This window comes from Sebastes fasciatus, chromosome 8 (assembly GCF_043250625.1).
Source record: "Sebastes fasciatus isolate fSebFas1 chromosome 8, fSebFas1.pri, whole genome shotgun sequence".
Taxonomy (NCBI): Eukaryota; Metazoa; Chordata; class Actinopteri; order Perciformes; family Sebastidae; genus Sebastes; species Sebastes fasciatus.
Window position 1 is genome coordinate 26,451,844 of NC_133802.1, and position 15,826 is coordinate 26,467,669.

The 15,826-nt window shown below is 40.3% G+C and overlaps 1 protein-coding gene across 4 annotated transcripts in view; it reads right to left on the minus strand.

The window, feature by feature from the left end:
* Window positions 1–15,826, minus strand: part of bsna (bassoon presynaptic cytomatrix protein a) — a 186,114-nt gene that overhangs the window by 144,598 nt on the left and 25,690 nt on the right. For all 4 annotated transcript variants that reach the window (XM_074644677.1, XM_074644678.1, XM_074644681.1 and 1 more), the window contains exon 2: window positions 1,120–1,738. In XM_074644677.1, the coding sequence (XP_074500778.1) occupies window positions 1,120–1,738 (619 nt within the window). The remainder of the gene's footprint in view (window positions 1–1,119; window positions 1,739–15,826) is intronic.

Consider the following 15,826-nt stretch of genomic DNA (forward strand, 5'->3'; position numbering starts at 1 on the left):
GTGCTGACTTGACTATGACTTGCTCCAAACTGCGTGTGATTATCATAAAGTGGGCATGTCTGTAAAGGGGAGACTCGTGGGTACCCATAGAACCCATTTTCATTCACATATCTTGAGGTCAGAGGTCAAGGGACCCCTTTGAAAATGGCCATGCCAGTTTTTCCTCGCCAAAATTTTGCGTAAGTTTGGAGCGTTATTTAATCTCCTTCCTGACATGCTAGTATGACATGGTTGGTACCAATAGATTCATTAGGTTCTCTAGTTTCATATGATACCAGTATCTTCACTCTGTTTACAACTGAGCCCACTACAACTTGAAAATCACATGTTGCGTTAATGCATTAAGGAAATTAGTGGCGTTAAAACAAATTTGCATTAACGCGTTCACTTTGACAGCCTCTGACAGCCTTACTCTTTAAATGATATACATAAATATACACATAGTGAAGCCTTGCCGTTATATCTTTTTCTGATTTTCACAAAGAAATAGGAAGATTTTTGAGAAGGAAAAGATTTTTTTAAACTAATTTCCATCCGGTTTATTCTCTCTCTGTCTCTCTCTCTCTCTCTCTGACCTCATTTACCTCCCTCGCCTCAAACCATTCCTCTCACTTTCTCTGCACTGACTCGTTCACTTCATTCACTCGCTTCAATTCAATATCATTCAAGTCAAAAGTGCATTATTGGCACGAAAAACAAAAGTAGCTACAGCCAAAGCAAAAGCATCTCTTCTCTCTCTCTCTCTCTCCTCCCTCGCTGACTCGATCGACGGGCCAGACAAAATCTTTACCCTGTCTGTGTCTGCTGGATCTGTTTCCAGACTTTAGTTGTGTGCTTTTTTTCCCTGTTGTTTATCATCTTAACCTGAAACATTAATCAACTGTGACTTCTGTACGCCTACAGGATAAAATTATATTCAAACCCAAATGCTTAGTCCCTCACTATAAATCAACATTATTTGATTATTGATTTCATTTATGCCGCCAGAAAAATGCAACAATCGTGCCTTGTTGCACAGATTTACTGAGGCAATGTAAGGACAGGCATGAGGAAAAAAGAACCCAATACTGCATAGACGAATCCACTCATAAATACATCTGCTTGTCAAACATGACCTACCTCAGTGAGGTGTGGGTTGGGGTTGAATCCACACTGGTTACAGACGGTGGCCTTACACTGGGTGCAGGTGTTGTAGTTGGGTACAGCCGGTGGGTTGGACAGCTCTGTGCTGGTGCACACTGGGCACAGTTTGCTGCTCGGCATCGGTGCGATCTGTGGTACCGAGTAGGGCGAGGTGGGCGTCACGCCGCGATCGGGAGACGCAGAGGGAGACCGGCCCGTCCTGGAGCCGCCCGAACCGCTGAAGTCGACTTGGAGGTTTCGACGGGAGGCGTGCTGACCGGGACTTGGATGACCTCCGTGGCCTCCCATGTGGGTCCCAGCTGGACCGTGACCCATCCCGTGGCCAGACACTGGGCCGTGCCCTGGGCCGTGTCCTGGGCCGTGCCCCTGGCTTGACTGCATGTGTCGGGGGGAAGTCGGAGTATCGTGAGTGGCCAGGCGGTAGGGCTCGCCAGCTCTGGATCCCATTCCTCCACCTCCGCCCATTCCTACTCCCATCCCTCCCATACCTCCTCCTCCCATTCCTCCTATTCCTCCCATTCCTCCTCCTCCTCCTCCTCCATGGCCTCCTTGTTGCATGCCAACCTTGGGGCTACCCATTGGACCCATTGGACCCCTGGAAGAGAGGGACAAAGCAAAAGAAAAGAGATTAACATCAAATCAAATTACAAATTTCTAGTTGTATGGTAAATTATAGAAAATGTCATTAAATATGCATTACAGCTATAGGGTCAGGTTATCACCCCAATATAAATGAATTAAATGTTTGCAAAACCGCTCCCCAAACAGTTATTGTTATCACGGCTTAGCAGCCGTAACTAGGCAGGGCGGGTCTGTCAATTTCTCCACATGCTGTTGTAGAGTTGTGCATGGGACTGTAGTAAAGCAGTACTCCATATACAAGGATTTTGGATGGTGTTTTCTTTTTTTAACTCTCCTCCAAAAACAAAAAAAATACAAGAGCAATATGTTTGTTAGCTCTTAATGTACGAAAGCTGCAAATGTTGGCATGTTCAGCAAACTAGCTTACTAAGTAACCTACAGTAGTAGCGTAGCATTATTTCACAGGCCAGAGGCATTTCATTCTACATTATTTTGTGGGGTTACATTAAAAAAAAAGCCTAGTTCATCACGACTTGCACAACCACTGTGTAGTTTTTCACAGTGGTTGTACGTTTACCACTGTCAGAAATCACTGTTATTATTGTAAACCTCATTATGTAGGCCTACTGTTCGAGAACGGACAGCTTGACAGGCGTGCCTGCGGTAACTAAGGGGGGCAACTGTAAAATGTTTTCTGTCTCTTTATAACAAACATCTTATTAAACCAAAATGTTTAACTACTCACAACTAAGCAGACTGACTCACTATTTTGCCACATAAACAAACTGTAATGAATCCTTTCTGTCATTCAGATTTGATATAACAAATTCATTGCTGAATGCAATTATTGTATTTCTTTTTTTTTCCGAGTAAATGTAATAAGCAGCATTGGTTGATGCCACCCCAGTATTAAATGAAGAAATTATCTCATTTTATTGAATGCATTATTGTAAATGAAAGAGCACTACAGGAGAATTCAGCCTGGTAATTGTCACTGTATTCCAACAAATTCAATTATCTTCTCACTGCCAGAGAACCAGCAGCAGAAACAACATTAAAAACCAGCGAAATAATTACTGATTCATTCACTGGTAGCTGCTGAAAGCCGCGGAAGGACCTCAGAACGTCCACGGGCATCAACAAATTAAAATGGAAAATAACAGGCTGCGGCAAGACCGACCACGCACGCACACACACATACGTACACATTTCTACTGTGTGTCAAAGGCAACATACATACACACACACACTTCAGGCAGAAAATAACACACAGGCAATATTCACTGAGCGCACACTTCAGGCAGGAGACACAAACACACACTTGAGGGGAAGCAGATCGTATGCTCCTGCTTCTTTTCAGAGTAAATAAAGTATTGAGAGATGGTTCAAACTGCGGAGCGTGTCTAGAGGACATCGTTGTGTATTCTGATAACTGGGTTAGTCACATGACTACGTTGAGAGAAGTTTTCAAATGCCTGACAACTGCATCTTTAACACTCAGACAAGTACTGTCCTGTCTTGTCGAGGATAGGTGTGTCTTGCAGATGCAAAGATCACGGCCATTAGTGCGTCAACTACCAGGATTAGTAATACGTATTTAATAGAAGTTGCTGTTAACAAAGAAATATTCTTCAAAGTTATTTTTTCCTTTTGTGCCCATGGGGTGATAAAAACTCAACATGAGGGGTTTTTTTGTTGGAAAAAGTCGCATGAAACCGGTAAACCTGTAAATTCACAACATCATCCTGTTATTTTTTTCTGTATGAACATTTCAAATCTTAATTTTCTCTATACATGAAATATTTTTGACCCTATGGTGAAATGTAAATAATCACAATTTAGACAAGTGCTGTACTTAAGTACAATTTTGAGGTACTCGTAGTTTACTTTACATTTTATGCTACTTTATACTTCTACTCCACTACATTTTGGATGCAAATATTGTACTTTTTTACTCCACTACATTTATTTGACAGCTTTACTTGTTACTTTTTTAAAACAAATAATAAAATCAACAAATAAATATTATGTTATGCTGTCCAGCAGAATATAAAGTAATCAAAATTAGCTCCATAATTACCACCTTGCAACATTAAAGTGATGAAGCAGAACACATTGATATATAATAATATAATAATATTATATATAATAATTATATTTCAGTGATATAATATATATGATTCTGAAATTGGGCATTCTGCAAAATGAATATTTTTATTGTTGGTACTTTAAGTATATTTTGATGCTGATACTTAGCTGGTATATTTTACTTTAGTAAAGTTTTGAATGCAGGACTTTTACTCGTAACAAAGTATTTTTACACTGCGGTATTGCTACTTTTTTACTCAAGTAAAATATCTGAGTACTTCTTCCACCACTGCTGCTGTCAAGCTAACTGCCCCTCTAAAACACCTGTAAAATAACACTTGGTGACTGTAATCAGATGACTTGAAGAGAATCACAACTGATTTGACTTTTTGGAAGTGATATATTTTGGCTTTCTAAATATTTTTTTTAAATGATGCAAAGTGATGTTTGTTACAGTTTTAGGTTCCCTGTTTATCTATTATTTTGTCACGCACCTTACTAGTGTCCTACAGCAGTGTGTCATGTAGAGTATCATGTATTGACACCCTAAAATGGGATAGGATGTTTTGCCAAGGAAGACTTTCTATTTAATGAAATAGGTAATTTGCCTGTACTTTATACGTACATATACATACTGTACGAGTGTTTCTGATCTGCCTGGTTAAGTTAAGGCAACCGAAACTATCTGGTTATGGTTACAGAAAGATCATCTACAGAACACGGGTGAAAGAAACCAGTGTGAGATCAGGCTGGTTTTAGGAAACAGGATGCAAACTGCAATCTCCAGTGTTGAAGTCACACGGGTCACTATTCTATTCCATTATACTCTATTCCATGTGCTGTCATTGATTGAATGAGTCTAGACTCGGCGTATTACCAACTTTAAATGGCTAGTGCACACAGAAATTGGAAATGTTGATTTACTGAACTCCGGTGCCACAATGTTCCAGACTGCCTCTCCTTTCACTGAAAGGTGTTCTTCTTTTGGCCGTGACCGGGCCATGTCTCTACTTTTTCTCCTTTTCTATTCTATTTATCTTTCTCCTTTGTAATCTTTCTCTCTATAAACTTTTCTTTTTTTCCATCACACCTCACTCTCTTTGCTCAATCACTACTCTCTTCATTGCCTCTCTGTCTCTGGCTGTCTATTATCTTTCCAGTCGGCACTGACCACGGCCCCGCTCCCCCAATGTTCTCTTTTTTCCTTAGTTGAATCTCACCTTTTTCAACATTTTTATTTCCACCCTTGAAAGTGAAGTGGACCTTAGGCGACCCTGTTTGTCTTTTTTAAACGAAGTCTACTGGTCACAGAAATGGGAATCTTGTAGGTCATTGTACTCATTGTGATTTCTAAATATGTCTAAATGTTAAGTGCAGTGTTTAAGACAGTCATTTTGGTATATATTATATATATATATATTGCTAAGAAGTGAAAGACAATTGTTTGTTCCATTGCAACGTCAGTGCCCAGCAGCAGAGCTACACCTCCGTCATTTTGGACTGAAAGCTGATGCCAGTAAAATGATTTCTATTCTATTGTCATATTTAATGTCTCTACCGAAATGGCCTGCATTGAACAATAAAAAATATTGTAAATATGCATACTATTGAAACTATTTACTTACTTATTTATTAGTAAAAAGCCTACAACTACATTCAATTCTGTTTATGTCATGCTACTAGCACTACTAGCTACTGGCCGATAGCCAGCTGTTTGGGAACAGAGACGTTAATACATCCACCACGGTACAGGCTGAACAGCATACAGCCCATGGGTTTATTATAAGATCATAAAAGTGATCAGTTACAGCCAATATAACCATTATTACAGTCGCAAACAGCTAGCAGGAAACTGGCAGAACCGGATATGTCATAAGAGCGTGCATGGCGGTGCAGTCCGGGGGGTCTGATGCACGTTCATTTTGCCGAGGAAAATAACTCCGGATTCAGCTATTAGTGAATTTTACAACTTTTAGGACATAAAGATTTAAATGAGGGTTATTTAAGTGTTCATACTGGGACAATTGATTTACCTAAAAAAAAAATATCCTCTGATTTACAGACATCCCCAGCCACAGACTCATTGGCGTTTTTAGTGAAAAATAGCGGCAGTGCTACCGCAGTGCCATCTAGTGGCCATTGACAAAAAAGCACCGGAGATTTGCCTCTTTGCTTCTATACTCTTTGATTTTACTGACACAAAGTTTGTCTGTACTGTCTCGCAAATAAAAGAAAACACATCCTTCAGTCACAAGTGTAGGGCTACAGTGCACATTTTCAGACCAACACAGAGAGGGGCAAACGAATCAAAAACACGATCCCTGTGCACACAACACACACAGCTGCACAGGAGTCGTGTGCAAAGCTGCGAGTGTGTGTTGCTGTGTGGTGCGTGTGTGTGTTTGAAGGGGAGAGGGGTGACTCAACAAAAACCTCAAAGCTTCACTGATTCGCCCAGCAGAGACGCTGAAGAAGACGGGATAAGAGACTTAAAGCTGACAGGGAAACTGATGATGGGAAAGGAGGTTGAAAGAGGAAAAAGAGAGGCACTCACAGCAAAATTGGTTCTATAATTTCCCCTAAAAATGATTCTGTTTGAATTCTTCCACCAACACCTGGTGTCAATTGGTTGTTGTGTTGCTATAGCAACCCCTACTGGCTATTACAGTTTAACTGACATCATTTTGTGAGATCTGTGAGCAAACAAATGCTGACAAGCAGCTTTCATATACTCCTCAAAAAACCTTTTTGAAACATTATCTATATCCACTCTTTTTGTTGTAGCTGTTTTGTGTATTTGTGATTTGTCGATTTAGTTTTTTTATGATCAGTTTAGTACTAACCAAGCTGGCCATTATAGCTGTCTATGGGTAACGTGTATACTATTTTAAGTATTTAAGATTTGCTGTTGATCTTTCTATGGTGACACTTTGTTTGTTTCTGACATGAAGGGCAATGTAACTACTTCAACAGCTACTCTACTTCTGTGAATCTAGTGTTCTTGTTACTAGGGCTGTCAAAATAGCCGCAATATTGCAATAATTGACAAGCCAACTGCAGGGGTCGGCAAGCAACCGCCACAACCGCTATGTTCACATTTTTTTCTTTTTTTAATTATTTGCAATGGGAGCGCCACGTATGTATGCTATGCTTCAAACGCCAGCAGCATGACGAAGTGCTGAGCTCCATTTAAGAGTATATCAAATCTTTCCATATCTGACCTGATCACACCCAGCCTCTATGAACCCCTTTACACCTGGCATTAAAATGCGATTTGGGTGATCGGCTTGTAATCGGATAGCGCTTGACCAAATGAAAGTACAGGTGTGAATGCACCCAAAACGCACTGAGGACGGATTGATCCGATCGGCCAAACATGCACCTCCTGAGGTGGTCAGGGACGCATTGTGACCATATTGAACATAAGTATAAAAGCAATTGCGTTTTCAATCTACATACAACAACTACATGGGTTGTTGTATGTAAATACTACAGTTGTCCCAAGTACAATTTTTTGGGCTCAGGAGCTTCGGTAGTAATCAACAGTGAATATTCCAAGCTTCGGCCGTGTGTGTGTGTGTGTGTGTGTGTTTTAGGGGGGGCAGGGCTAAACCTGCAGCGCTCCTCCGGTCACTGGACCGTCGTGACCAGAGAGATCACCACCACAGCTCTGTCCTTAGTGTCTCCGCTACTCATCCTTCTGTGTGTGCACGTGCATACGTAGCTCACAGTCACGTTTGCGGACCCTCTCTCTCTAAACAGCGGCATTTTTTGAGGCTAGTTTGTCGGTGCATTTTACACACCGCCTCTCCGGCAGTACCCGGCTACAAGCCCGTGCGTAGTGCAGCCTTCCTCTCAGCCCTTTCAGACAGAGCGATCGCATCTCAATGGGATCTCAATGTGGACACTGGAGACACATATTAATACCAGGTGTAAATGTAATCAGGTTAGATCAGATCTAGATCTAATCTGGATACGAGACACATTTTAATGCCAGGTGTAAAGAGGGTCTATTTCATACAGAAGCTGCATTGTGAGTCACATATGGAAGGTTATTTGTAAAATAATATTTAAAATGTGAACATTAACCCTAAAAAACATTCTGGCAGAGAGATTGGCAGTTTAATTACACAAATGTAGGCTTTGGCTTCCAAAAACTCATACTGGTCCAATCCTAGTCAAAGCTGAAAAATACCCCTCCAATATTCAAGGTCACTGTGATCGATGTAAGACGGAGAGGAGTGTGAGAAAGAAATAGAAAATAAAAAAGGATAGAGGGAATGGGAGATGAGAAGAAGAAGAAAAACTGAGAGCGCTGAGGAGGACAACCACACCATCACTAATTGTTGTGAGAAACTGAAGCTGGCGTAGGTGACAACCCAAATAATAGGAACAGTCCTTTCCTCTGTGTGTTTACACACTTTGCCTCTGCGTTGCACTGGGGACATACATCACTGTCGCAACCCGGCCTTTAATGACCCAATACACATGCTTGTTCAGTCAAAGTGATTTCACCCAGCCCCATTATAACCCTCAATTTACTGTCTGATTGTGGAAGAGAGGGAGAAAGCTTGCCTGCCAATCATACGGAAGTGACAAAGACAAGGACAGATGAATAGAGAGGGGAGGTGATTCTCCACAGAAAGACACTGATAACCTCAGCGGGACTTTTTCATAGACTGGAGTTTTAAATAATGTCTTCACTGTGGTGGCCTTTTTAGGACTTCAAGTTATCATTTAAGTGACTATATTTTGAGATAATATATTGTATGTTGAATATCATGGAGCCCTATAGGGAATGGGAATGTGACGTCACCGACAACAAGTCGACCATTTTTGGAGTATAAAGGGTAATAGTGCCATCCGCTGGCTGTTTACTGCAAAAGTTAACACAAAAGACTGCACAGTGAATAAGATTCAAAAGCCGAGTTGTAGCATATATAGTATACAGTCAGACACAAAGGTAGTCTAACATTATGGGTTACAATTTGCAAGATACCGGTAGATTAATTTTGCAGTATTAGCCAACGTTTTCTTAGTATTCAGTTAACATAACATTAGCTAGCTTATCTTTAACCGGATGATTGTGTAGTTGGCATTTGGCTTGTAGATCTGAAGGTTATATACCTTCCCGTTTGTAAATTGGAAGTTGGCCTCCAAAGATTAATATATTTTGAACTGCCTGACAGGTATTCACTAACGCCAAAACACATCAACGACTGTAATGTGTGGCAAACTATCAAGGTCCTCCTAATTCGTAAGGATTGTTATCATAAACTAACTTCAATTTTTTTAATATATCACCCTTTGCCTTTGGCAGCTTCTCTTTATATGGGTATTTGTCTTTCACAGGTACTTTTTTATACATTTCTGATGATGAACGATTGACAGATGACAGCTGAATAGACCGGTGACAGATAATGATTTAACGTAGTTCAGTACGCTACTCTCCAAATATGGCGGCGCGCCCAAGAAAGCTCCGCCATTCCCATTCCCTATACCGTAGCTGACGGGTTGACCAATGAACCAGTTTTGAAAATATGGTTGATTAGATCAATTCTAGTGCTGAGAAGGAAGGAGGACTGCAGTCTGCTGCCTGACTGCAGTTTTTCATTTGCAATCCCAGAAAAATCCCCAGAGGAGGTGCTTTCAGTTTGTATCGATGTTAGCCTTAGTATCCTTCTCTTCCAGTTGATACGCAGAGCAAACAGAGGTTTGGGGAGGATTTACCTGATCTTGTTCCCCCCTAGCCGGGTACATTCCTTATCCCACCTCTAGACCTGCAGCAAAACAAGTCTATTTAGGTTATTGGTGGACCCAAACTAAACATCTATTTCCTCCTCCCTCTCTATTCCTCCTCTGCCCTCATGCCTTCCCACTCTGGGCTGTTGACAGAATTGCTTTTGTACGGCCCATTTATTTCCATCTGCCTCCTCTCTCTTTCTCCTTTCTCTCCAGATCGCCTCCCATTATTTTCTGTCCTCTCTTTGTCTCCTTTCTTCTCTCTTCTTTTCTTTCCCGTCTCCCAGTTCTTCACAGTTGTGCAAATGTAGTTTTGGGAGCACAGATTTGCTAATTAATCTGACAATAAAAGTTTATTTTTCTTGCATTCCTGCCCATGACATTAGTGATTTTGGAAAGGTCAGCAAATTAGCTAGTTACCTATAGAGGGTTAATTCAGCTAGTTTTAATTAGCTTTAACAAATTAATAGATACTGTAACAGATTGGTTAGCTTGTTGTTAACTTAACGAAGCGCTAAGTTTTTGTTAGCTCTTAAAGTCAACCTAGGACCAGGGAATGAAATTAGCACCTGCCAAATACAGGGTAAATGTTATTTTTCAAAAGCAATTCCTAAATTAAAAATATTCAGTGATTAAGGTTACATGATCCATATTTCTTTTTAGGGGTGGAAGAAAATATCAAAAATATGGAGTATTGCAATATTATGTTTTTTGATACTGTATCGATTCTGAAATACCCTGTATTGATTTCTAATTAATAGTTTACAAGCAAATATTAACTCAGTCAATACGTGCAAATGCAGATCCTACTATTCCGATTGCATAAAAAAGTAAAAAATGTACTCAGGTTTTATGCATATGGTGGTGTAATCTTTTTACTATGACCGTTTTCCTAAAATTAGATTGTAAAAAATCAATATATTGCCTTGCTTACAGTACCGCAATGTATCGCAATATACTGAATCGTAACCCCTGTATCATGATACGTATCGTATCGCCAGATTATTGCTAATACACAGTCCTAGTGTTTACAAGTCTAAAGCGTTCTACATAGATTTCAGAAGTGGCAGACAATACAATAGTGTGGCTGGTAGAAATGTTCAGTGACCTGCCACAGTGGCACGTGAGGAAAAAACTTAATTTCAGACCCTGCCTAGGACAGTCACTTTGTTAGACAGAAAAACTTCTGTGGTTTCACATATAGCAATTTAATTACAGTTTTTCTCAATTGTTTACACACAAATACTGGTACTTGACACACAATGACCACAGCATGTAACTCATGCACCAACCCCCTGAACCAATTCTGCTAAACTACAAGCACAATTCCTGCTTTACACTCAAATTGCAGTTCTAAAACACACTTTTTTCAAAACACTACACACAATTCTCTGCATTTGGCACAATTTTCATGAAGAAAATCTCGTTTTCACAAGGAACACACTGTCATTCAAAATTCTAAAGTCAATTGCCCTACTATGCACACTGACTCATCACATGGGCAAACACCTGTCACACAGTGTAACAATTAGCAATCAGTTGATGCTTTTCATGGCTGGATTCGACATGCCAAGCGATATTTCCCCCGCTGCTTGGCCAGGGAAAACATTGCTTGTGATGTGGATGAGGTGCTGTGGCCAGACCGAAACAGAAGAGAGGATGCAGCATAGTTTTTTTTTTCGTTTTTTTTTACTGTAACTGTATACAGTAAATTCTTCTGTTGTTTTGTATGTAGACCACTGTATGTGCAACTTTGTGTTGGTTGGGATGTACACTGTGTACATTGTTTTTGTGGGGAAAATAAAATATATTTGTTACCGTGTATTTGTGTGTTCTGAGTATAAAAACAATATTCTAAAATATTTTACAACACACTTATGTATGTGTCTGTAGTAAGTGTAACACTGAACAAAAAAAAGGCCTAAGTCATTATGATGAATGGAGAAGAAGTGTTTTCCATTCATCATAGTGTTTTACATTGAGCACATCAGTGTTCAACTGGTTCTTATAAATGTCTATTCATATGATGGTTTGTGTGTCCATCCATCCATCTGCAACCGCTTATCCCGTTAGGGGTCGCGGGGGGGCTGGAGCCGATCCCAGCCGACATTGGGCGAAGGCAGGGTACACCCTGGACAGGTCGCCAGTCCATCGCAGGGCTGACACATAGAGACAGACAACCATTCACGCTCACATTCACACCTACGGGCAATTTTAGAGTCCACAATTAACCTAACCTGCATGTCTTTGGACTGTGGGAGGAAACCGGAGTACCCGGAGAAAACCCACGCTCACACGGGGAGAACATGCAAACTCCACACAGAAGGGTCCCAAGCCGGATTCGAACCTGCAACCCTCTAGCTGTGAGGCGCCAGTGCTAACCACTGCACCACCGTGTGTGTCATTTGAAAACAAAATACCATTTTGAGAAGAAATAACATTGTTTTGAATGTAAAGTTTCATTTTGCAGGAGAATTGAGGGGTTTTGCCCATTGTGTGTGTGTTTTTTGATTTGTGTGTAGAGTTCTGAGAGTATGAGGCATGCTTTCAGAAAATGTGTGTAAACAATCGAGAAAAACTGTAATACAATTTCTACTCTACCTACCTCATCTTCTCTCTCTCTTTTCTCTCCTCCGTGGTTTTTGAATAACAAGTTAGCTAGCTAGCTAACTAGCTTGAATAAAACAAGAATTAACTAAAGTTCTATAAAAAAAAATATGAATGAATTAATTTGTAACTATGACATTCATGTTCTTGGAAGCTGACAACATACAGTCAACTTGACTAGTTTGAACTTGGAAGGAAAGCTTTGAAAACAACAGATAGCTGCAGTAACAGGTTGGCTAGCAGGATGCTAACAGCTAAGCCTTGTAACATCAGCTCCCAGAGACAAGCAGAGACAAACAGAGACAAGCAGAGACAAGCAGAGACAAACAGAGACAAGCAGAGACAAACAGAGACAAGCAGAGACAAACAGAGACAAACAGAGACAAGCAGAGACAAACAGAGACAAGCAGAGACAAACAGAGACAAGCAGAGACAAACAGAGACAAACAGAGACAAGCAGAGACAAGCAGAGACAAACAGACAAGCAGAGACAAACAGAGACAAACTGGGTTTAAAACGTCTTAGTCTAAAGTTAGTGTGACTCACCGGTTGTAGACTGTGGTATAAAAGCCCTCCATTAGTCGCCTATTTCATTCTCCTCCTGCGCTATCTCTTTTGCAACAAGGGCACAGTCTAAACTCTGGTGTTTTTTTGACAACCGTTGCTCGATGGCGCTGCCGCCATGTTGGACTGAAAACTCTATTGAGTCCGTGTGTGGTCATGGATGTAAAAAGAGACTTCTGGAAATCAGAGGATACTTTTTTTTTTTTTTAAGTAAATCAGCTTCCCAGTGCAAACACTTAATTAGCCCTCATTTAAATCATTATTTCCTAGACATCGTCCGTCTCTTTACCTACTTTTATCCTGCAGGAATGATCTGGGCCTGGAGCGGCGGTACCGAGGTCATCAGTCGCTGCTGCCATTTTGTATGACGAAGTATTAGGGCCACATTGAGGGGGAAAAAAATCTGAGATTTAGAGAATAAAGTCGTAATATTACGAATACAAAGTCGTAATATTACGAGAATAAAGTCACAATTTTACGAGAACAAAGTCGTAATATTACGAGAAAAAAAATCTTAATTTTATAAGAAAAAAAGGCATAATATTACGAGAAAAAAGTCGTAATTTTACGAGAAAAAAAATCGTAATATTGCGAGAATAAAGTCGCAATTTTACGAGAAGAAAAGTCGTAATATTGCGAGAATAAAGTCGTAATTTACAAGAAAAAAGTCGTAATTTTACTATTACTAATATTAGCTTACTTCTATCTACCAAAGTAGCTAATGTTACCTACTTAGACTGGTCATGGAAGGTCAACTTTGATTACTCCAAAGATACAGATTGGCTAGCATATTGTTGAGTTAACGGAGTGCTATCTGTGTAATATTAGCTACCAGAACTTGTCTCTGGGTTTAACATTTTTAGGCAGGGAAAGTGTGTCCCTGCTTCCTCAGCGGCTCAGCTACTGTTAAAAACTGTTTGTGGAGCTAAACTCCCAGCATGCTCTCCTCTTCCTACCTCGAAGGACTGAGTCTCTTCCCTCTCCGCTAACCTTCAGTGACCTTCCCATTCCTCTCAGAAGAGCAGAGTCACTCCTCGGCTCAGGCAGGAAACTCATCTTCTGAACAAGTACACGAGGAGGTCACTTTCTGAATCATATCTCATATCTCTGCTCACTCAGACTCTTCTTACCTCTTCTTCATTCTGTAGTCACAAGAGTATTTCCAGACGCTTGTATTTCCTTTTGCTGATTGCTTGTAATATTTGTGATGTTACTAGATATCATAATGCTGCAGCTAGTGTAATTAACTTTCAGATATCTGAATTAAAACATTAAATCTGTTTACTGATAGACTTTGCAACCGATGTTCTTTTCTCCTCAACACAACATATAACACACCCTGCTGATGACAGTTACTATGGGCACCGGGTCCGTTGGGTACATGCAAACATAGACTGCATGCATGCATAAGTAGAGGCAATGAATACACATACATTTAAGCACATGCACGCATATGTTTTGAATGAAAAATAAAGCTTTATTGCTCCCCATGGGGAAACTGGGCCCTTGCAGTGGCAAAATATAACAAGAAAACTATATTTATGGAAGTGTGAAACTGGAGCAGTAGAACTTGACAAAGAAAATATGCACACATGCCCACGCACACATATTCTCACTAGTGCTTGTCGCTGTTTTAAGGAGCGAGTGGGCAGCTCTATTGCAAGCTATTTTCTGTGTGATAAGTTTGCTCTGTATCACAACACACCATGTATTTTCTGGTGTTTTGCCAGCATGCTTGTCATTTCAGAGGCTTGTTACTGTAGAGCTTTAATTTATGTTTTCAATCCAACCGAAGACTGCACCAGGTGATTTCACCGATTTACGCTGTCAACGAGGAGATAATCAATGAAATCAGGCACTCAGGTTGCCGTGGAAACCTGTGTTGTCTCCGCTCTCTGTGGCACAATTTGCCACATCTAATCTATCATGTAGGACATGATAATGCCCTCATACTCTCTCTCTCTTCTCGCAGACATGTTTGTTTCAATCTGATCCTGAACAATAGCTGGAATGTAACATCTTAAAGCCAAAACACTGAATGTCAAAAACAACAATGCAACAATAATAATAAATCTTACAGTGATTGTGTGATCGCAAGCATGTCACTTTGGTGTTTGATTCTTCTTGCTTAAACGTTATATAACAGCCGTGTCTGTTCCACGCAAAAAGAGAAAGAAGAAGATCTAAATACCAAAGAAAAATATACAATAAAAAGTGTGTTTTATGTGTAAAACCAGTCCTCTCCTATTCAAGAACATCATAGCATGAGTCCTTTCAAGATTGAACCGCTATTACTAATTCAAGCATATCAATTCATGCTGATAAAACAAAAAATATAACTTTGATTTTTGCAACTGGTACAGTCCTAATTATGGTATATGAAACAGCTCGGAGCTTGACCATGATCTCAAATTCTGCTTAAAATGAAAGCTTTCATATCGTGAAACTTTAACAGAACCCAGCAGATGAAGAACTTTACATTGCAGAGATGCAAAGTTATATTAGATGAAAAGAAATAAAGTAAAATCACCGTGCTGGAGTATTGTGCAACACACTATTATAGCGTGTGAGCACTTTGTTATGTAATCAGGGACTAGCAGCACATCAGCACAGCTGTGCCATTCACAGTAATACTCGTGCATATTAACACCAACACACACACACACAGACTTGGAGGCATGACTCTTAATACCCCCCCACGTATAGTACACACAGAAGATATCTACACACACTGTACTAAGAGCACGTGTACTGATGGTAGTTAGTGTTAAGAGGCTTTGCTGCAAATTACTTTGTAATAATGGTGCTGAGTAAAGGCCACAAACACTGACCTGGATTTAAATAGAGAAACACCCTAAGGCTAAATAATGACTTTTTGTTCCCAAATGTGAAAGTGATATCCACCCCTCCTCTAAAAACTGACACCTACTCTCTCTAAATGGCTTTAAACGTGCGGTAGGATCTGGGTATGTAGCGTTGAGGTTGTAGATTGTAACTAACTGAAACTTCTCCCGTGTGCTGTGCCAGCCCGTTCTCATTCCCAGGGCATCAAATACTGAGGCTTTGTCGTGGCCGTCTGCATTTAATACCGCCGCACAAG